The sequence below is a fragment of the Chelonia mydas genome, chromosome 8 (genome assembly GCF_015237465.2).
Source record: "Chelonia mydas isolate rCheMyd1 chromosome 8, rCheMyd1.pri.v2, whole genome shotgun sequence".
In the NCBI taxonomy this organism is placed as follows: Eukaryota; Metazoa; Chordata; order Testudines; family Cheloniidae; genus Chelonia; species Chelonia mydas.
This window is the reverse complement of record NC_057854.1, coordinates 104,656,456-104,678,402: the sequence shown is the minus strand read 5'-3', so window position 1 is coordinate 104,678,402 and position 21,947 is coordinate 104,656,456. Positions and strand designations below refer to the sequence as shown.

Sequence of the window (21,947 nt, the reverse complement as noted above, 5' to 3'; positions counted from 1 at the left end):
GACTGGAAGTAAGGCGTCAATTTTTAACAGTGAGAAGAATTAACCACTGGAACAATTTGCCAAGGGTCACGGTGGATTCTTCATCGCCGAGTTTTTAAATCGAGATTGGATGTTTATCTAGAAGACGTGTTCTAGGAATTATTTGAGGGCAGGTCTCTGGCCTGTGCTATGCAGGAGGCCATACTAGCTGATTGTAATGGTCCCCTCTGGCCTTAGTCTATTAATCTAAAATCTGTGACCCACGAGAGGCCTGTAACCTTCTGCATCCCCTTGCCATTCGGGATTAAGAGATTCCCGGGTCACTGTGGCAAACACCTCACCTCACCTAGCAAGTCTGGTTACTGCATGGTGGCTGCTAATGGGTGAAAAGCCCTTTAGTTCTTCCCATGTTTAAATTCTGCTTTTCTCTGATGTAGAGAACCAGAACGCTACCAGGTAGTCATGGCCTAGATCCCCCAGACATGATTATTTCTTTAGCAGTTTTATTTTACACCTACAACGTTCTATCTGGGTGTGTCTTCCTAAGGGTGAATAATCGGGTAAAAAAGCTGAGGACAAGGCTACCTGTGCATTGAAGGGCTGTGTCTGCCAAGAGCGGGCGAATCTCTGAAACACTCAGCACTGCTTAGTTATTGCCCAGAAAAAGTTCGTCCTTTCACATGTGCGAGATTTGGTGAATGCGAAAAGGGATGGCTATTGAATTCAAACGGAGAAAAACTATCCACGGTCATTATCTCTCATTTTATCAGCCACCTTCTCCCTGTTCTTGTTATGATCATGAATGTTCTCGCTGTCTCTTTTCTTCTACTGCATGTTAATTGCAAGTAGTTTCCCAGTGGGAGGACACTGGAAGGCGAGTAGGACAGTTCTCTCTAAATTGGCCCCATCCCAATGTCCTGTGTTTCTCCCTCCTTTTTTATGTTTTCCACTCTCTGCAGCTGTGGGATATTTCTGGAGACTAGTGGCCCCAGGGTAGCTCTGAAAAGGCCAGCTTGGCACAGAATGAGAAGTGCTCATAGGGGCAGCTTCCAAAGCAAAGTGGCTGTGTCCATCCCCCTGGTCTCTCAGGTTTGCTGAGTAAACACTCTAGGAAGACCAATTTATGGGGAAGACACAATTGTCCAATTTATTTATGGTTTGTTTGGGTTTTTTTATTCCGCACCATGCGCGTGCATGGCAGTTTACAGAGCAAGATAGTGCCTTATAAGCGTACAGCCTAATTCAAGTATGACCCAGCGAGGGATGACAGTACATCTAGGGGACTAACCAGTTTATTTGAGCATGAGCTTTCGTGAGCTACAGCTCACGAAAGCTCATGCTCAAATAAACTGGTTAGTCTCTAAGGTGCCACAAGTACTCCTTTTCTTTTTACGAATACAGACTAACACGGCTGTTACTCTGAAACCAGTACATCTAGGGTAGAAGTGGGACATGGGAAAATGTGATTCACGCACAGGAGGAGTATGCGGCATACGGCATCAGTTAGAGATTTTCTTGGATGTTTGGCTAATGATTTTTGATCAGCTGTGACCAGTACTAAGGCTGTGTCCAAGGGGAGAATGAGAACAGCTGTCCCTGGTGGATTTTCAGAGGATGACAGGGACATGGCATCTGTGTTATCTAACCACCTGTGCTTGTTTTGCTGTCTCCATTCCCTAGAGTGCATCTGATGGATTTTGGAAGTCAGTGGCAACCCGTGTCCCAAGAGAAGCTCATGAGATCCGCATCCTGAATCCGTACTTCATCCAGGAGGCCGCTTTCAGCTTCATTGGCCTGCCTTTCAACAGCGGCCGGATGGGCAGAGGGGTAAGTGCAAGGTGGGGCACAGAAATCGGAGGGGATGGAAGAAGACAACACCAGAACTTGGTCTGTTTACACATCTGCTGCTGGTTGAAAAGGAAATGTGAAGTATGGGAGTGCTGATAACAGAACTTCTCCTATTAAAAGTGTGTCAGTAAAGACTGATTGGAGCATTAGAACAGGGCACATAGTGTAAACGAGCAGAGTGAAAACATTTCAAGATCCCCATGTGTGTGAGGACTTAAAGAAACATGTATATCGTAATGTATAATTTGGGAGATAATCTATGATCATTGAATCAGACTGTATCATAATGCTGCATGTACACAAGGGGGCTGTTTGGCATTGCCGACTTGTGTGTGTTCTACCATGCTATTTTAATGTTCTGTTAATTTTTCCTCCTAGATTAATTCCTCCAACCTTGTGATCAGTTATTCCTCTTCTTCTGACTCCCTTCAGTGGGTCAATATCTTTCTGGTAATGAGAAGGCCAGAATTTGAATGCAACGCTTTAGGTGTAGTTACCACAGAGTCATGCTGTGTGGTGTGATGGCTTTGCATACAGCCCCAAACTGCATCCCAAATTGGGTCCCAATCTTCAGTGTTGAGATGTGAGAGATTAATATGCTTTGGCTCATGTCCTAATTAACAAGAGCAAGTATGACTGTACCCAGGACCCTTTCATCAGCTCCTATAACCTGACCTTTTCTTCGGGAATATAGCAGTTGCCAGGCCAGATCAGACCAAGAGGCCTCTGTAACGAGACTGGTTCTGGCGGGACCCCACGGAGAGGCGCCAATTCAGGACAAATTGCTTCGAGCAGGGCAGTTACAGCCCAAGGCTGGGGTTTTCCACCTCTAAGGCAAACCAAACCAGACAGACAGAGAGGACTTTGGTTTTACCCCACTGGCTAACCACAAGTCACACAAGCAATTCCCTTAGACACTCCAGTTTCCCAGTACCCCACCAGTGCCACTTGTTATGGGGACAGATGGTTATGAAAACCAATACCCCAGTAAAAGAAAAAAAGGTTCCCTCGATCGCAAAGGACCACACCCCAGATCCAGGTCAATATACAAATCACACACAAAAACTACATTCAAATAAGATTGCAGGGGCAAGCTCTCAAAACTGAGGAAATGCCAGAATTAAGGCTGCCTGTGCAATCTTAATTCAGCCCCTTTGTGCAGCTACATTAGGTCAATCATTACTTATCATAGAATCATAGAATATCAGGGTTGGAAGGGACCCCAGAAGGTCATCTAGTCCAACCCCCTGCTCGAAGCAGGACCAATTCCCAGTTAAATCATCCCAGCCAGGGCTTTGTCAAGCCTGACCTTAAAAACCTCTAAGGAAGGAGATTCTACCACCTCCCTAGGTAACGCATTCCAGTGTTTCACCACCCTCCTAGTGAAAAAGTTTTTCCTAATATCCAATCTAAACCTCCCCCATTGCAACTTGAGACCATTACTCCTCGTTCTGTGATTTGCTACCATTGAGAACAGTCTAGAGCCATCCTCTTTGGAACCCCCTTTCAGGTAGCTGAAAGCAGCTACCAAATCCCCCCTCATTCTTCTCTTCCGCAGACTAAACAATCCCAGCTCCCTCAGCCTCTCCTCATAAGTCATGTGCTCTAGACCCCTAATCATCTTTGTTGCCCTTCGCTGGACTCTCTCCAATTTATCCACATCCTTCTTGTAGTGTGGGGCCCAAAACTGGACACAGTACTCCAGATGAGGCCTCACCAGTGTCGAATAGAGGGGAACGATCACGTCCCTCGATCTGCTCACTATGCCCCTATTTATACATCCCAAAATGCCATTGGCCTTCTTGGCAACAAGGGCACACTGCTGACTCATATCCAGCTTCTCGTCCACTGTCACCCCTAGGTCCTTTTCCGCAGAACTGCTGCCTAGCCATTCGGTCCCTAGTCTGTAGCGGTGCATTGGATTCTTCCATCCTAAGTGCAGGACCCTGCACTTATCCTTATTGAACCTCATCAGATTTCTTTTGGCCCAATCCTCCAATTTGTCTAGGTCCTTCTGTATCCTATCCCTCCCCTCCAGCGTATCTACCACTCCTCCCAGTTTAGTATCATCCGCAAATTTGCTGAGAGTGCAATCCACACCATCCTCCAGATCATTTATGAAGATATTGAACAAAACCGGCCCCAGGACCGACCCCTGGGGCACTCCACTTGACACCGGCTGCCAACTAGACATGGAGCCATTGATCACTACCCGTTGAGCCCGACAATCTAGCCAGCTTTCAACCCACCTTATAGTGCATTCATCCAGCCCATACTTCCTTAACTTGCTGACAAGAATACTGTGGGAGACCGTGTCAAAAGCTTTGCTAAAGTCAAGAAACAATACATCCACTGCTTTCCCTTCATCCACAGAACCAGTAATCTCATCATAAAAGGCAATTAGATTAGTCAGGCATGACCTTCCCTTGGTGAATCCATGCTGACTGTTCCTGATCACTTTCCTCTCATGTAAGTGCTTCAGGATTGATTCTTTGAGGACCTGCTCCATGATTTTTCCAGGGACTGAGGTGAGGCTGACTGGCCTGTAGTTCCCAGGATCCTCCTTCTTCCCTTTTTTAAAGATTGGCACTACATTAGCCTTTTTCCAGTCATCCGGGACTTCCCCCGTTCGCCACGAGTTTTCAAAGATAATGGCCAAGGGCTCTGCAATCACAGCCGCCAATTCCTTCAGCACTCTCGGATGCAACTCGTCCGGCCCCATGGACTTGTGCACGTCCAGCTTTTCTAAATAGTCCCTAACCACCTCTATCTCCACAGAGGGCTGGCCATCTCTTCCCCATTTTGTGATGCCCAGCGCAGCAGTCTGGGAGCTGACCTTGTTAGTGAAAACAGAGGCAAAAAAAGCATTGAGTACATTAGCTTTTTCCACATCCTCTGTCACAATCACATACTGTATACAATCACATACTGTTGTTTCCACACAAATCCTGCCTCATTCAGTGCATAGGATGGACGGTGCTCACGGAATGAACAGCTGTTCAATAATCTGTGTTCTCCTTATTGTTCAATGTGTGGCCCTATTCCTTGTTTATTGCACACTTCAAACCTTGCTCAGAAGACAGAATTACAGATTTCCCCACTGGCTTGTCTCTGGGGTCACCACTGTAGTACTTGAATGCTTCGCATACATTAATCTATTTATTTTCACAACACTCCAGTGAGATGAATGGGTTTTATCCCCGTTTTCTCCTTTGAGTGTGCTCTGCCTATTCCTACTCATGGGCTGCTTTGACTGGCGCAGCCTAAAGGGTAGAACTCTAGCTAGCAGCAGCCTTTGGAGTGCTCACATGTCTCCCTCACCCTGTCCTCCGGGAACATGGGAAATTCCAAGGTGAGGGTACAAACAGGATGCGGCGCTCCTACAGCCTCGGTTCCTTCTAACCATGAGCAGGGGAATGGTTTTGTGTGAGGCGCCAAAATCCCCTCAGAGCTGTGATTAGTTAGCTGGTTTAAATCCTAGTTTTGAAGTAGTTAAATTGTTGTCAGTTAGGTAACAATATAGTTACAGTAAGTTAGTTACCTGGTATGGAACTGAGGAACAAGCCTGGTTTCAGAAGATGTGTATTTTGTCTGGTAGTGTTCCTGGCATCAGATACACATGCTAGATGCCTCCCATGTTTATGTGAAGGATACTCACCCTCCAAGAGTTCAGTTTGCTCAGTGTTCACAATGAGATCAAAGAAGAAAAGACAAAAGAGGCTTCAAGCAAATCTCTTACAAGAAGCACAGTTGGCAAAATCCTCCGGAACTTGGAAAGGACAAGATTCCAGGAAAGCCCACAGGCTGGCACAGACATGTCTACTAGAAAGAAAGATAAATCTTCCTCCTCTCCATCTAGTGCTCAAAAAATCTGGTGACAAGGATGAGAAAAGGACACCCACCAAGGTGCGGGCCTCTTTGTTTACAGACAACCTTTTGGATAAAGTTTTGACTGGCAAGACAGCTCTCAGCAGTGTCAGCCTCTTTGAAAAGAGCCAATCCATGGGAGAAAGATTTTTCTAAACAAAACATATTTAAGGAGCCAATGCATGATATATATCCTCATGGGAAGGTGAGGAAAGATTCCTTTCCGCAAAAAGAACAGGAGTACTTGTGGCACCTTAGAGACTAACAAATGTATTTGAGCATAAGCTTTTGTGATTCGATATTCTTGGATCCGGATGAGCCAGTTCTGAAGGTGAGACGTAAGTAACTGGTGAGATGAGGGAATGCTGCAGCACCGCAGCAGATAGTAGTCAAGGTTCGTAGATCAGATCCATCCCTGGCTCAGGAAGAGATTGAATCAGGTATAGTAAGTGAACAGGCAGAAGATGTATGCAACAGCCTCAGATATGTGTTTCTCCAGAAAGGAGAGGATGTTTAGAAGAATTCTGAATTTCTCCTCTAGTTTCACCACCTAAAACACCCTCTGTTTTCCCAGCGAAGAATTTTTCTCCTGTTTCCTTGTCCAGCCAAGGGTATTGCTGTCTCCAGTTCTTTCTGAACCGAGAATGACCACAGCGAGGAGTAAGAATATTGATTGCAGACCAGATCCACACAAGAAGTATTATGGACAAAGGCACTCCTATACCTCAGATCCGTCTGGACAAAGATATGTACAACCAGAGCCAAAGATGGTTTTCTGGCCTGACTGGTAAATGCCACTTTATAGATGGGCCTGTTTCTTTTACTGGTCACAGCTGTGGGTTCATGTCTCCATGAGTGGCTTTTCTGGCAACAGTGCACAGGTGTGATCAGCCTGATTGCTGTAAGCAGGGAAGATTGTCCTCTCCCTTTTGCCTGTGCTCAATATGGGGCTTGTAAACCCCATCACATGCCCAGATCCTTTTCAGCAGTATGACCACCTAGCCAGCAATTCCCCATTTCGTATTTGTGCACTTGAATTTTCCTTTCTAAATGAAGTACTATGAACTTGTCTTCACTGAATTTCATCTTCTTGAATTCAGATCCGTTCTCCATTTTGTCAAGGTCGTTTTGAATTCTAATCCTGTTCCCCAAAGTTCTTGCAACCCCTCCCAGCTTGGTGTCATCTGCAAATTTTATAAACATACTCTCCATTCCACTATCCAAGTCATTAATGAAAATATTGACTAGTACTGGATCCAGGACTGACCTCTGCAGGACCCCTCTCCTTGACAGCGAGCCATTGATAACTACTCTGTGCATATGGTCTTTCTTCAGGCTCTGCTGACTTGAATACATCTGACTTACCTAAATATTCTGTAACTCGTTTTTTCTCTGTTTTGGCTCGTGTTCCTTCCCCCGGGTTGTCAGTATTACTTGTGCTGAGTCTCTGGTCACCATTACCCTGTTTAGTGGAGACTGAAGCAAAACAGGCATTAAACACCTCAGCTTTCTTGATGTCATCAGTTATGAGGTTTCCTTTCTCGCTTCATCTTTCTCTTGCTCCTTATGTATTAAAGAACCTCTTCTTGCAACGGGTCTGCCTCCGTCTGGACCTCAGAACAAGTGTTACCTTTAACACTGTTTACTTGTGTTATTTTCTCATTTCAAAAAAGGAGGGGGGCCTTCCTCCCAGTTTGGATTTAAGGAAATTAAACACATTTAAAAGTTTCATTTCCACAAGCTTTCTCTAACTTCTATAATCCCTTCTCTTTCCCTTCTGGATTGGTTTGCAGGTCTGGACTTAAAAGACGCATATTTTCATATTTCAGTAACACCTTGTCAATGGAAATACCTGTGCTTTGTGGTTGGAAAGGACTGGTTTTGGTGCAAGGTCCTCCCCTTTGGGTTCAGTGTCCTGGGTCTTTAGAAAGTGCCTGTCTGTAGTAGCAGCATACCTAAGAAGGCAGGGGATGTTTGTTTATCCATATGTGGACAACTTGTTAATGTAAGTGTCGTCCAAGGCAGACGTCATAGAAATATGGGACTGGAAGGGACCTCGAGAGGTCTCTAGTCCAGTCCCCTGCGCCGAAGCAGGACTAACTATTATCTAGACCCTCCCTGACAGGGGTTTGTTTAACCTGTTCATAAAAACCTCCCGTGACGGAGATTCTACAACTGTCACGACATGGGGGTCTGATCAAGAGGTCAGAGCAGGAGTCAGGCCGGGTCCGATACCAGGACATCAGAGTCCACGTCAGGCCAGACAGCAAACCGAGAGTCAGGTACCAGGAGGCAGGCAGGGCAGGTTACCAGAGCAGCCGCAGGCAGTGGGAGCAGGTATATCAGAAGGCGCCCCGCTGCAGGGATAACGTTCTGTTCCTGTGCATGGGTTAAATAGAGGCTAGTGGCCAATCAGGATCCCCAGAGTTTGACCAGTCAGATCCTATGACTGAAGTCCTCTGCAAGAGTTCAGCGGCTATTCTCGCAGCTGGTAGCAGGTCACTGAGTGGCAGGTGGGGACTGCCTTACTCTTGAGAGCCCTGTGGACCAGCGTTCGAGACCCCTGGTCCCTGACAACAACCTCCTTAGGTAGTTTGTTCTAGGGCTTAACCACCCTGAGAGTTAGCAAGTTTTTCCTAATGTTCAACCTAAACTGCCCTTGCTGCAATTTAAGCCCATTGCTTCTTGTCCTATCCTCAGAGGTTAAGAACAATTTTTACCACTCCTCCTTATAACAGACTTTTATGTGCTTGAAAACTATTATCATATCCCCTCTCAGACTTCTCTTCTCTAGACTAAACAAACCCAGTGTATTCAATCTTCCTTCATAGGTCATGATTTCTAGACCTTTTATCATTTTTTGTTGCTCTTCTCTGGACTTTCTCCAGTTTGTCCAAATCTTTCCCAAAGTGTTGTGCCCAGAATTGCACACAATACTCCAGTTGAGGCCTTATCAGTGCTGAATAGAGTGGAAGAATTACTTCTCGTGTCTTGCTTACAATACTCCTAATACCCCATAATGTTTACTTTTTTTGCAAGAGTATTACACTGTTGACTCTCACTTAGTTTGTGATCCAGTATAACCCCCAGATCCTTTTCTGCAATACTCCTTCCTAGGCAGTCATTTCCCATTTTCTATTAGTGCAATTGATTGCTCCTTCCTAAGCATAGTACTTTGCATTTGTTCTTACTGAATTTCATCCTATTTATTTCAGACCATTTCTCTAGTTTGTCAAGATCATTTTGAATTCTAATCCTGTCCTCCAAAATGGCTGCAACCCCTTAGCACTTGGTATTGTCCTCGAAGTGTATAACTGTACTCCTATCTAACTGTCCAAATCTTTTATGAAGATATTGAATAGAACCAGACCCAGGCCAGATCTCTATGGGACCCCACTCGTTATGCCCTTCCAGCTTGACTGTGAAACATTGATAATTACTCTCTGACTGCAGTTTTCCCAGCACTCACCTTATAGTATGTTTGTCTAGGCTATATTTCCCTAGCTTGTTTATGAGAAGGTCGTATAAAACAGTATCAAAAGCCTTACTAAAGTCATGATATATCACATCTTCTGCTTCCCCCCATCCACAGGGCTTGTTTCCCTGCCAGAAAAGAATATTATGATCATGACAAATCCATGTGAACTGTTACTTATCACCTTATTATCTTCTAGGTGCTTACAAATTGATTGTTTATTTGCTCCATTATCTTTCTGGGTACCGAAGTAAAGCAAACTGGTCTGCAATTCTCTGGGTTGTCCTTATTCCTCTTTTTAAAGATAGGTACTATATTTGCCCTTTCCCAGTCCTCTGGGATCTTTCCCATCCTCCATGAGTTCTCAAAGATAATCACTAATGGCTAGGGCCCTACCAGATTCACAGCAGTGAAAAACATGTCACAGATCGTGAAAGCTGGTCTTTTGTGTACTTTTACCCTATACCATACCGATTTCACGGGAGAGACCGTGTTTCTCAAATTGGGGGTCCTGACCCACAAGAGGGTTGAGTGAGGGTGTCACGAGGTTATTGTAGTGGGGTCGCGGTATTGCCACCCTTACTTCTGCGCTGCCCTCAGAGCTGGGAGGCCGCAGAGCAGCGGCTGCTTGCCTGGCACCCAGCTCTGAAGGCAGCACCCTGCCAGCAGCACAGATGTAAGGGTGGCAATACTATACCGTGCCACCCGTACGTCTCTGCTGCCGCCGCCTTCAGAATTGGGTCAAGACCCCTATAGTCACAACACTGGGAAATTTCAGATTTAAATATCTGAAATCATAAAAGTTACGATTTTTTAAATACTATGACCGTGAAATTGACCAAAATGGACCGTGAATTTGGTTGGGCCTTACTAATGACTCAGAGATTTCTTCAGCCAGTTCCTTAAGTATTCTATGATGTTTTTCGTCAGGTCCTGCTAACCTGAGGACATCTAACTTGTCTAAGTAATTCTTAACTTGTTCTTTCCCTATTTTAGCCTTATATCGTACCCCATTTACACTGATATTCACTATGTTAGTCATCTGATCACAGCTAACTTTTCTGGTGAAAACTGAAATCAAAAAGGCATTTAACACTTTGGCCATTGCTTTGTATTTTGTTGCTGTCTTTCCCTCCTCGTAAGTAACAGGCCTACCCTGTCCTTGGTCATCTTCTTGCTTCTCGTGTTCTTGTAAAATGGTTTCTTGTTACCTTGGCCAGTTTAATCTTGTTTTGTACCTTGGCCTTTCTAATTTTGTCCCTAATTCTTGTGTTGTTTTTTTTATTAGTCATCCTTTGTAATTTGAACTAGTTGCCACTTTTTATGTGACTCTTTTTTTTGAGTTTCGGTTTGTTGAAGATCTGGTTAAGCCAGGGTGGTGTCTTCCCACACTTCCTTCCTTCCTACACATTGGGATAGTTTGCTCCTGTGCCTTTAAAAAGCTGTGAATTTTCCTGAACTCTTTTTTTCGCGGTAGACTTGCTTCCCACATGATCTTATGTACCAATTCTTTGAGCTTGCTAAAGTCTGCCTTCTTGAAGTCTATTGTCTTTATTCACTGTTTTCCTTCCTACCATCCCTTAGAATCATGAACTCTATCATTTCATCATCACTTTTACTCAAGCTGCCTTCTACCTTCAAATTCTTGACGAGTTCCTCCCTGTTTGTCAGAATTAGATGTAGAACGGCCTCTCCCCTAGTTGCTTGTTCCACCTTCTGCAATAAAAGGTTGTCAACAACGCAGTCCAAAAATGTGTTGTGTAATCAGTGACTTGCTGTATTATTTTCCCAACAGTTGTCTGGATAGTTGAAGTCCTCTGTCATGACCACTGCCATCATATTACATGTAAAGCAAATATTTTCCATTTGCCATTCTGGGATTACAAATAAATTGGGAAAAGTCATTCTTAAACTCGACTCAGAGAATCCTCTTTATGGGGCCATATAGTGACCATACTGTGGCAAGAGCCTTTCTCCCAGAGGGGAGAGATGTAAAAATAAAAATCTCTATATATCTCCGTCTCCAATATCCACCCCAACAGATTCTCTTTTTTCTGGGTTTACAGGCACCAACCATGGCAGTGACACCATATGCTCGTCTTCAGCTGAGGATCTTCAGCACTGGTTAGCAGTACTGACAATCCAGGCTTACACCCCAGTTCCCCCTACACACAGCTAAGTTCCATCCCAGTCTCCTTGTCTAGCCGGTCCCAGTTCCCCCTGTCCCTCTGGATTTCCAGGTCCTCATCCAGCCTGTCTTTCTCCCCCAGCCTGGCCTCCAGTCACCACCCCCAACCCTGCCCATGTTCCCAGTTCCCACTGGCTCCCGGTCTCAGCTTTCCTTCCCAGGCCCCTCATCCAGGCTCAGTGTCTTTGCCCAGCCAGTCCCAGTTCTTCCCCTGTATCCTGGCTTCTCATGAGATCCGTTGTCTCTCCCCCTTTACCTCCTTCCTCCTCCCCCCAGTGCTCCCCAGTCCCACCTACTGGCTCCAGTGTTCTTTCTGCCCCATTTCCCTGCATGGCTCCTTATCCCAGTGTTCTGGGACACCCAGTCCCAGTCTCTCTCCCCCCTGCCAGCCACCAGCTCCAGTTTCTGCCTCCCCACAGCTCCTTGTTCCATCTCCAACCCCCCCCCCTCCACCCAGTCTGGCCCCAGCATTCAAATCAGGTCGCTTCCTTCCCCCACGCTGCCTGGGTCCAACGAGAGAGGCACTGAGAGTACAGAAGAGACTGGCTCCCTGCTCTCAGTCAGGTGCCTGAGACTGGCCCTGCCCTAGTCCTAGCAGCACAGACCTGCAATTGCAGGGAAAGCCCTGCTCAGCTCTGGACTGGAGCTTCTGTGGACAGGCTCTTCCGGGAATTTAGCTGCTAAAATCTGAGCCTCTCTTGAGCAATGTTTCAAAGGCTTATACATTGCCCGACTTTGGACAGATTTTCACAGAGTTGACAAAATGTCAAGTTCAGTGGAGGGCAACCTGCAGCCCGTCAGGGTAATCCGCTGGCGGGCCACGAGACAGTCTGTTTACATTGACCGTCCGCACACATGGTCGCCAGCAGCTCCCAGTGGCCATGGTTTGCCGTTCCCAGCCACTGGGAGCTGCGGGCGGCCGTGCCTGTCGACAGTCAGTGTAAACAAACTGCTTCGTGGCCCGCCAGCGGATTACCCTGATGGGCCGCAGGTTGCCCACCACTGATCAAGTTCCTTCTTCAACACTTGGCAGGGCTCGAGATTTTTCAAAGAAAACAGCATCAGAATTTTTTCATGTGGGGAAACAACATATTTTCTGGTTTCAGAGTAGAAGCCGTGTTAGTCTGTATCCTCAAAAAGAACAGGAGGACTTGTGGCACCTTAGAGACTAACAAATTTATTTGAGCATAAGCTTTCGTGAGCTACAGTTCACTCCATCGGAGGCCACAAGTACGCCTTTTCTTTTAACATGTTTTCCCCTACCCCCACCCCAAAGTCAGCCTGAGGCAGTCACCGAGCATGGAAAATTTCAGTCCGGATTGTTAAAGCTTGGCAAAATTATAAGCAACTGAAAACAGGGTCTTATAATGGCAAGTGTTGGGCACCCTTAATAATGGCCAGTGCTCCCAGCCCTATTTATAAGTAGCCTTCCATAGACTGTTACAGGATAACGTGCCGCCTAGGAGACTTCCCTCCTAACCCCTATAGACGGTGCCTTGAGCCCTGAAGAAGAAGGGTCCAAATCTCTTCCAAAACTCTTATTATTTTAATATTTACTATTATCTCTCTGGCTATTCTTGTTACCCATATAAATATCTAATCTTTATTTTTATCCTGCTGAGCTTGTCTCTAATCATATCCAGTGGCAATGAGTTCCACAAGCCAAATGCGCATTATGTAGGGCTTGTCTACATAGAGAGTTAGTGCATGGTAAGCCAGAGTGTAAACCAACAGCACACTAGCTTACCATGCTCTAACTCATCGCGTGGACCCTGCTAGAGTGAGCTAAAAGTTCAGTGGTGCACTTTGATGTACCACCACTGAAGTGCGCTAAGGAACTTCTAGTGCACTGTAGCCAGGTCCACATGGTGAGATAGTGCACTGCAAGCTAGTGTGCTGTAGATTCACACACTGACTTGCTGTGCTTTAACTCTCCATTTAAACAAGACTGGGGGGGGGCGGGGGACCACACCTCCTTTTATCCATTTTTAATTTGCTGCCTTTCAGTTTCATGGACTGCTTCCTGGTTCTTATGTTATGAGAGAAGGTGACTAGAAGCTCCCGATCTACCTCGTTTAAACAACAAGTTGTTTGTCTACTTTGGCTTTATCATGTTCCCCCTTATGTGTCTCCTATCTAAGATAACGAGTGCCAGTCTTTTCAGTCTCTCCCTGTAAAGGAGTTTTTCTATGCTCCTAATTACTCTCCTTGCGGTTCTTTGGATCTCCTCTGTTGCTGCTCTGTCCTGAGGAGACCAGGAGTGAACACCATATTCCAAGTGAGGGCTCTAATGGAGAGTCTTCTGCAGAGCTACACGTATGTGGGGTATGAGAAGTAGGGACGATGTTGCATCATTTTTGGGAAGATCATTCTCCACCGTGCACTCTGCCCACCAGAGCTCAGTGTTCGGTGGAACATCATGTCTGTAACAGACCAGCTCCCCAGGCTTGCTGCCGTTTAGTGAGCAGTAGAGCAGTTCCGTGCTCACAGATCGGTTGGGAGGGAGACCACAGCCGGCACTCTGGGTTCCCTAGCTGTGTGCTTTTGGGTGATGGTTTTATATTTTCTCTCCCTGTGCCGGCACACGTCGACCATTATTCATTAATAACTAAGTGCAAAGAGAGAGAGAGAATAACAAAACCAGTTAAAAATCTCAGACTTGCCTCAGAACGGCATGCCTCAGACAGCTCCTGGAACTGAATCTCCCTGGCCTCTCACAAAGGCACTGTCTCTGCATTCGTCTTACGACACTGCGTCCTGCACCTGGCACTTGGTGAGCTAGGGAGCTAGTGCCAGTGACTGGTGCTAGGTTAGCCGACCTGCTTGCTCCTAAATGAGCCAGCCCAGAGCATGTTTGTGCATTTGATCTGACTGACGAACAGCATTGCTTGTCATGCTGTGAATGAAGAGTGAACTGTTCGGAATCATTGGGAGTTCAGCGCTTGATTTTTGTCCAAGTGCCGATAGGTGGATGCCCAGAGATAGGAAACCCTTCAGAACCAGCCAATGTGCCCCATTAAAGAGCTGCAGACAGATTCAGTCTAGTAGGACTGATCTTATGCAGAGGTTTGTATGCCTCTGGTGGCGTTCTGCAGCAAGCGCGCACACACGCAGCTCTGGATGCTCCGAATTTCTGCTCTAGCAAGTAGAGTTCCCTACGCCAGCCATTCCCTCCAGTAGGAATTCTGACTCTTGCAGGTTACTCTAGTGGCTGTCCCGGGAGGGAGGTGTCTGCCAGGCCCTGAGGAGGGACAGAAACCACCAGACCTTTATTTTCTCTGGACTTGGTTTTATTTTTAAGCCTGGTATCTTAATACACAAGATATTTCATTTGCTCTGAGAGGAACAGCGAGTATCCGGAAATGAGAATGCTGTGAACTGAAGTTTATGAGGTTTTGATAGGTTGCTTAACACACATCAGATTGGGAAACCAAGAGGGCTAAATTGGAACCTGATGTTTCACTTCATGAAAGTCCATTTGGGCATTTAGAAGAAAACTAGTTTATGAGTCTTTCTGAGAAGCCGGCTCTGTGGGTGACCGCTGTCGGATTGTGTAGCTGATAGTTCGCTGCATCAGCAGGCCTGCCTGGGGCAGCGAGAGCCCTGCAGGTGCAGGAGAATGGGGAGCCGGGGTAGGTGGGGGCAGGTAGGAACTGGAACATCATGATGCAGTGATTCCATCAGAGCTTGTCTGAAGGGAAGGGAAGAAGGTCCCATGGGTGCAAATATGATGTTTAACGTCATGCAAACTCTTCCATCAGTGAACTTCCAGGGGTGCCCAGGCTGCCTGCACTCCAAAGGAACATGGCTGACTTTTGCAGCAGCCCAGAAACGGCGCAGTTACAGAGGGGAGGAGGAGGGGAGTAGGACCCTGTAGCTAAAGGTTTAACATAGCCCATGTTACTGGAGAGTTTAAATGGGAGAAGGAAATGGGACCGTGCAGGGATAGGTATTGTGACTCATTCTCCCAGACCGGGAGCGTTCCTGCGAGGGAATTTGGCCCCTATAATGCAGGGTCATCAATGAGCATAATCCAGATAATTTCACCAGTGAGACTGCTGGGAAATAGAACTCTACAGCTGCATTACTGCGGCCAGAACTGCTCAGTCCAGAACTGTGCTCTAGAAACACCTGCCCGGGAACCGCTGTGAGCGTGCGAGGGCTCTGTGTTGTCAGGAGGGGACGCAGGGGAGGGCAAAGGAAAGCCCTGAGGAGCTGTAATAAAGCTGTATCACGCTGCAGGGTCAGGCTCTCCACTGGGGAGTCTGCTCAGGGGCCGATTGGTGTCCTGCACTCCTCATGCGTATCAGGTATCCTCGCTCAGGAGGATCAGGCTCATAGACTCCTCAGGAACCAAGGCCGATATGAAATCCTCATCAAGAGCAGTAATAGTCCACTCATCTTTGTTTGCAAATGCTTAAATAAACGTCCAGACTCTTCTAGCACTCCACATATGGTAACAATATGCTGCCAATTACCATGGTAACGTTCGAGCTTTTGCAGTGAGGTTGAGGAGGGTAAGTAAATGGCTCAAGGCTGATCTCAAAGCGTTTTTTCCAGGATTTAATAAAGGGTGAATTCAGGAACTTCCTCTGCTTTGCTAATGTAATTGGGGCCAGATGGGCCCGGAGGATGACAGCAGGTCCAAGGAAGAGGCGTGTTCAGGTTGCATGCACAGCACGGGTGTCAGAAGGTTCCTTGAAAGCAGCGTGGGGTTAGAGTGGGACATAAGCTCACTGGGAGGGAGAGTCCAAGGCTGGACCGACAGGGAACAGTGGCCCCTCTTTGGGGATGAGCAGACGTTCCTGAGGCTGCGACAGTCCGTTTGCCGCATTCTTCCTGGGGGTTAGCAAGGGTTGGGGAGCACAGTTAGTCCAGACTCCTAAGAAATAAGCAAACCATTTCCAGTGCTGTGCTGTCTGTGCTTTGGGGGACAAGTTGGAGGCAAGGTTGGTTGGGATCCCAGTGAGGTCCAGGGGAAACTGGGGTATTGACAATGCTCTGGAGAGCCAAGCCCGATTAGTGGATTCTCCTGTGTGATCTGCCCTGGGTCTGCTGGAATCACTGCTGCCTTGTCTATGTGGTGATGTTCCCAGGAGTATTTACATATTATTGGCATGGGCCCATGGATGTGTGTGCATGAAATCTACACCGGTTTGGACGAACCGAACTACCGATGTGGGTGATGGTGGTTAATTCCGTCTCTTACATTCTGAGCATCCACTAAACTGGGGAGAGTCGTCCCATAGCCCCAGTGTTGACTTGTCTTTTAAAGGCGACTCTGAAGTCCTTTCAGCCGGAAGCGTAAAACCTTGTTATTGTCTGTTCTCTCCGTCACGGAGCAAGGTGCCCGCTAGGCCAGCATAGTGGGTTTGTTGTTTATTAAATTGTTCTTTCCACTGCCTCTCTCCCAGCGCTGGGCACACAGAGGGGTAGGAGCTGGCTCTGGGGCTCCAGCAGGCTTGTACGCTTGCTGATCTGCTTCTCCTGTAGGTAGCATGTCAGTTGAGGGCCAGGCCATCTCCTCTTTCACCCTGCCAGGTGATACTGGGAGTGGAAAATCCCAAATTGGTCAGAGTTGAGTCTGCATCTTTATGTATTAGGCTGTATTATGAATTACTGATAGGGAAGGGATGGGAGCTGTCTCACTTAGGACACATACAATTAGACGGGGCAAAATGCTAAAGTGTATGGTGAACAATCTGTGGGCTGTGGGACGAGAGACTGGAGTCTTTGACAATTCTTCTGAGGCCCCAGAAGCCCCCTGTGAGCTCCTTGCAGCCCAGGTTCTGCAGACTTCAGCAGGGCATGGCTGGCCAGGTGGAGGACAGGCACTTTATGGAGCTTCATCCCCCAACCACCTGTAGGGAAACATCCAGGAGACTGAAAATTGACCCTGGCAGCATTAACTCCTGCAGGTTTCACCCATCATCTCAACTGCCCAGGTTGTGTGGCCCAAAGGCAGATGGGGGCAGAAGCATTTTGACTTTTCTGGTTATTCTGCCCCAGAGGGATTAGATGTTTTTTAAATGATGTAACGTATCCCCCACCAGAATATTCTGCTTTCTTGGAGGACATGCCATTGGGAACCAGGCTGCTGAAACCATGGAAGCAGGCGTAGCAGCGTCCCTATCAGGCCAGAAACCTGGCGAATAAGAGGATTTGCTCTTGGGATGGCGTGAGCTCAATGCTCCCTGAGGAGAGCTAGCCATCACTGATGGAGCGATAGCACGAGTCCCGCAATGGCTGTTGCCGTGGTACCATGTATGCACGACGCGGAAAGGGGGTCCATGTCAGCGCCCATGACACTTTGTCCATCAAGATGGATCCAGAGCAATTTAATTGGTGTCCCTGTTGGCTGCACTGACTGATTGGAATCCGTGATCGCTGTGTGTGGTGCCCAGAAGGGAATTTCAAATGTCACACTTGTAAATGAGCAGGGCCAGAAGAGCTCATGCTGCCTTGTGGCATTTGTGTTTCTCTCTGTGCTGGTACAGATGGTCTGGGGCACAAGGAGCTGTACGTGACTTAATGTCCTGTGAAAAGTGGACTCTGCATCCCGGAGTTTCTTTCTGACCCTTGGTTTTGTCCTGTTATGGAAACAGCTGAGATTTTCAGAACTTTTGTTAGGGCGATAAAAATGTCTCCCAAGGCCATCATGCACTGGCCAGGCCTGACCTGGCCAAGAGGAGCTGTGAGCAGGAATGTTATCAGCATGTGTCAGGCACCCAGCCATGGATTAGCGCCTCCACAGAGTGCTGACAGCCCTGCTGCACTTAAGGGATTAACCTTTGGAGCTGCAAAGTTAGCGCTTCATTTCCCAAAGCTCCTCTTTGCTGTGATGTAGCCTTGTCCATGACGGGCAGGCGACCCTTCCCTGGGTGCTAGGGGTAAAACCCCTGCTTGGTGAGTAGATGAGGAAGCAGTACCTCTGAGGTGCCCATGGTTACCTCTGGGGGGTGGTGGGGGGCAAGCAGCCCCTCAGGGCACCAGTCGTGACCCTTGCAGGACAAGGGTCCCACCATTAAGCTCTATTTTCTTGGCAGGAGCTGTGGCCTTGTTACCGCATGAGGGCTGTGTAATGCAATCCTTGGGTTCCTGCCAAAGTGTGTGGTGGGGTGCAGAAGCAGCGTAAGGAAGGGAGGGATCTGACTGGTCTGCCATCCCCATTATTCCAGTCTCAGCTGTGCTTCCTTTTCCTGCACCATATGTCGTCATAGGAGGCAAATAGAGAGCCAGGGAAAGGGGCCATTCAGCTGCATTTCCAGTTAGTTATAGCAATGGTTCAAGTTAAACACAAGCTTTGAGTCTGCAAGAGAGTGAATGTACTTCTCTGCAGTGTGTGCTGGACTGATAAATCCATCAGCACTGCTGGGCAAGCTACTGAGTGTCAAAAGAGATCCCTCTTCCTGATCCCCATGCTGTCCTCTGCAGTGCCAATCATCTGTCCAGGAACCCTCATAGACAACAGAGTAGGGTTGCAAGGTGCCCAGTTTTCAACCAGAAAGTCTGGTTGAAATGGGACCTGACAGTGTCCAGTCAGACCTACTGACAGGACACCCAAAGTCCAGTTACTGCAGGCATGGAGGCACCAGGTCATTACCCATGCCAGCCTCTACCCAGCCGGGGCCGCCTCCTACCTGCATTGGGCAGCTGCAGCTCCCAACCCTGGCTCTGCAGGCGAGTCCCTCCCAACCCAGGCAGAGAGGAGAGGGGAAAAGCAACTGGGGACGGGGGTGGGAGAAAGAAAAGCAAATGGGGGCAAAGCCTCAGGGGTAGGGGCGGGGCCTTGGGTGGAAACGGCAGGACCTCGTGCGAAGAGGCGGGGCAGAGGAAGGGCCTCGCAGGGTGGGGTGGAGGAAGTTCTGGCACTCCTGCTAGAGTGTCCTGTTTTTAAAGATTACAAAGTTGGCAACCCTAGTTGGGAGAGCTAGTTCAAAAGTGGTCAGAGTCCTGGGGTTGAGGCACAAATCATTCAGGAAAGAGAGTGAGGGGCTCTCCATCTGCCATTAAATAGGAAAGCTAAAATCTACTGGGGCATCACATTTCCTCTGTTGGCCAGTCACTACTTTGTCCCTTCTCTCCACCATCTAATCGCTAACAGGTTCAGAAGAATCCCCCATTTACAGAAAGAGATGAGATGGGAGGCTGGGGAAGGGACGGGGGCATGGAAAGCAAAGAGACACTTTTGTTTGTCTCTGATTTGGGTTCAGTCCGCATGGAGTCAGCTGCAGCCCTGGATTTTGAGCTCCTTCGTCAGGGACCACGTCTGTCTGTGTGTTCTGTAGAATGCTGAGCACTTTCTCGGTACTTAATAAGTGACTAACTTTCTATTTAAAATGGTGCGATTTCAAATTCTGGACCTTTTTGGTCGTAAGACCTACTCGTCAGCAACACTTCAGTTCAGGAGAGCTGACCACGAGGCACCGTGTGACCACCTGAACTACGGGAAGTTTAATGCTTTTAGTGACCATTTACCATGGGAACATCTAGAACAGCTCAGCGCCATAATAAAGGAGGTCATTCCTGGCAAAAATTTCACAGCAGTCTTCACTTGATGCAGCAGATGCTGCATCCAGGTCCGTTTCCACTGCAGTAGTGATGAGGCAAGCTTCCTGGCTTCAGTTGTTGGGTTTCTGCAGGAGCTACAATCAACGGTGGAAGATTTACTTTTCGATGGCCAGAAGCTTTTTCCAGATTCCATGGACAACTCACTTCATACCCTAAAGGACTCTAGAGTGACACTTGGGTCTTTAGGGATATACGCACTTGCAAATAAAAGAAAGTTTAGCAGGTCTCAGTTGGCACAAAGATCCTGTCCTGCTCAATTTTCCGCCTTCTGTGGGCCACCAGAACCATTGGCTTAAGAGGTCAAGTTTTCCCACCCCCCCGCAAAAAAGACTTGTAGCTACCTCGACTGCTTCAGCCCAGCCATCAACATGGTCCAGACTATAATGTCAGACAAACGGGTGTCAGAGGCCATTACTTCTGTTTATTCTATCCATTTACCTCCATCCCAGCCTTCCAACCTCTTCAGGGACCTATCTCATGATCAACTGCGGACACAGAAAATCTCATTGCTCCTTAGTCTAGGAGCCATAGACCCAGTCCCACTTCAACACGAGAAAAGGGTCCTGTTCAAGATATTTTCTGATACCCAAGAAAAACAGGAGTTGGAGGCTGATATTAGATCTCAGACAACTGAACAAGCATGTCCAACATCTGAAATTCAGGCTGGTGTCCCTAGCAGCCATAATTCCCTCCCGGAACTAGGGGACTGGTTTGCGACCCTTGACCTCAAAGATGCTTACTTCCACGTAGCAATTCATCCTTTTCACTAAAGATTTCTTTGTTTCACATTCAATCACAGTCATTACCAATGCCAGATTCAGCCTTCTGCCTGTCATCCTCCCCAAGGGTGTTCTCCAAAATCATGGAAGTCTTTCCCTACCTCAGCAACTGGCTGCTCCAGGATCGATCATGTCAGGAGGGATGGTCGGCAGTTCAAACAACAACTTTATTATTCCAAAGTCTAGGCCTGCAGATAAATCTCGAGAAATGGATCTTGACTCCCTACACAATGAATTCTCTTTATGGGGGCATTTTTGGATTTGCTGATGGGCAGAGCTTATCTCCCTCTTGACAGGCTCCTTATGCTAAAGAAGAGTGCGACTCAGCCCTCACTTTTCAACAAGGGCATGTCTGCAACTGCTGGGCACATGGCAGCTTGTGTTTTTGTGACACATAATGCCAGGTTGTATCTTCAATGTCTCCAGAGGTGGTTTAGGACAGTTTTTGTACCCAGCAAACACAGTCTGAACAAGCAGGTATCAGTACCCAGCCGGGTCCCACAGTCACTCACCTGGTGGATGAATCCTTCCAAGGTTTCCTGTTCAATCATAATCCCCCTATGGTCATGATAACGTCAAACACTTCCCCCTTGGGATGGGGAGCACACTTGGGTCCTCACACAGACCAAGACACATGGTCACAACAGGAACAGCACTTGCACATCAATCTGTTGGAATTAAGAGCAATCAGAAATGCTTGCCTCCACTTTTTTCCCCTACTCAAAAACAAGACCATCGAGATCATGACAGACAACACAGCATGCATGTATTATATCAATTGTCAGGGCAGGGTGCAGTCCCCTTCCTCTGCACCAAGCAACAAAGCTTTGGAACTGGTGCATAGCTAATCATCTCGGCTTCTGACCTCCCAGCTACACAAAACACCATGGTGGATGACCTCAGCAGACATTTCTCCCTAAATTACAAGTGGAAGTTGGATTGTTCAGTTCTCAACAAAATATTCCTAGCCTGGAATTTCCAGACATCAACCTCTTTGCCACAGCAGCCAACACAAAGTGCAGGAAATTCTGTTCCAGAAGGTGACAAAATCCCCAATCTCTAGGAGATGCTTTTCTCATTATATGAACAAAACATTTTTTTATGCATATCCTCCAAGTCCATTGCTTTTAAAGATCACACTGGACCATGCCAAAGTCATTTTGATTGCACCAACTTGGCCAAGACACGTTTGGTTTCCTTACCTCATCAAACTCACCTCTCACCCTCCATGGTGGCTCCT

General features: G+C 47.3%; 1 protein-coding gene across 3 annotated transcripts in view; it reads left to right on the top strand.

Annotated features, from left to right (window-relative positions):
• ST3GAL3 (ST3 beta-galactoside alpha-2,3-sialyltransferase 3) overlaps window positions 1-21,947 on the top strand; it is a 388,593-nt gene that overhangs the window by 322,673 nt on the left and 43,973 nt on the right. For all 3 annotated transcript variants that reach the window (XM_043520913.1, XM_037906926.2, XM_043520914.1), the window contains one exon: window positions 1,660-1,806. In XM_043520913.1, the coding sequence (XP_043376848.1) occupies window positions 1,660-1,806 (147 nt within the window). The remainder of the gene's footprint in view (window positions 1-1,659; window positions 1,807-21,947) is intronic.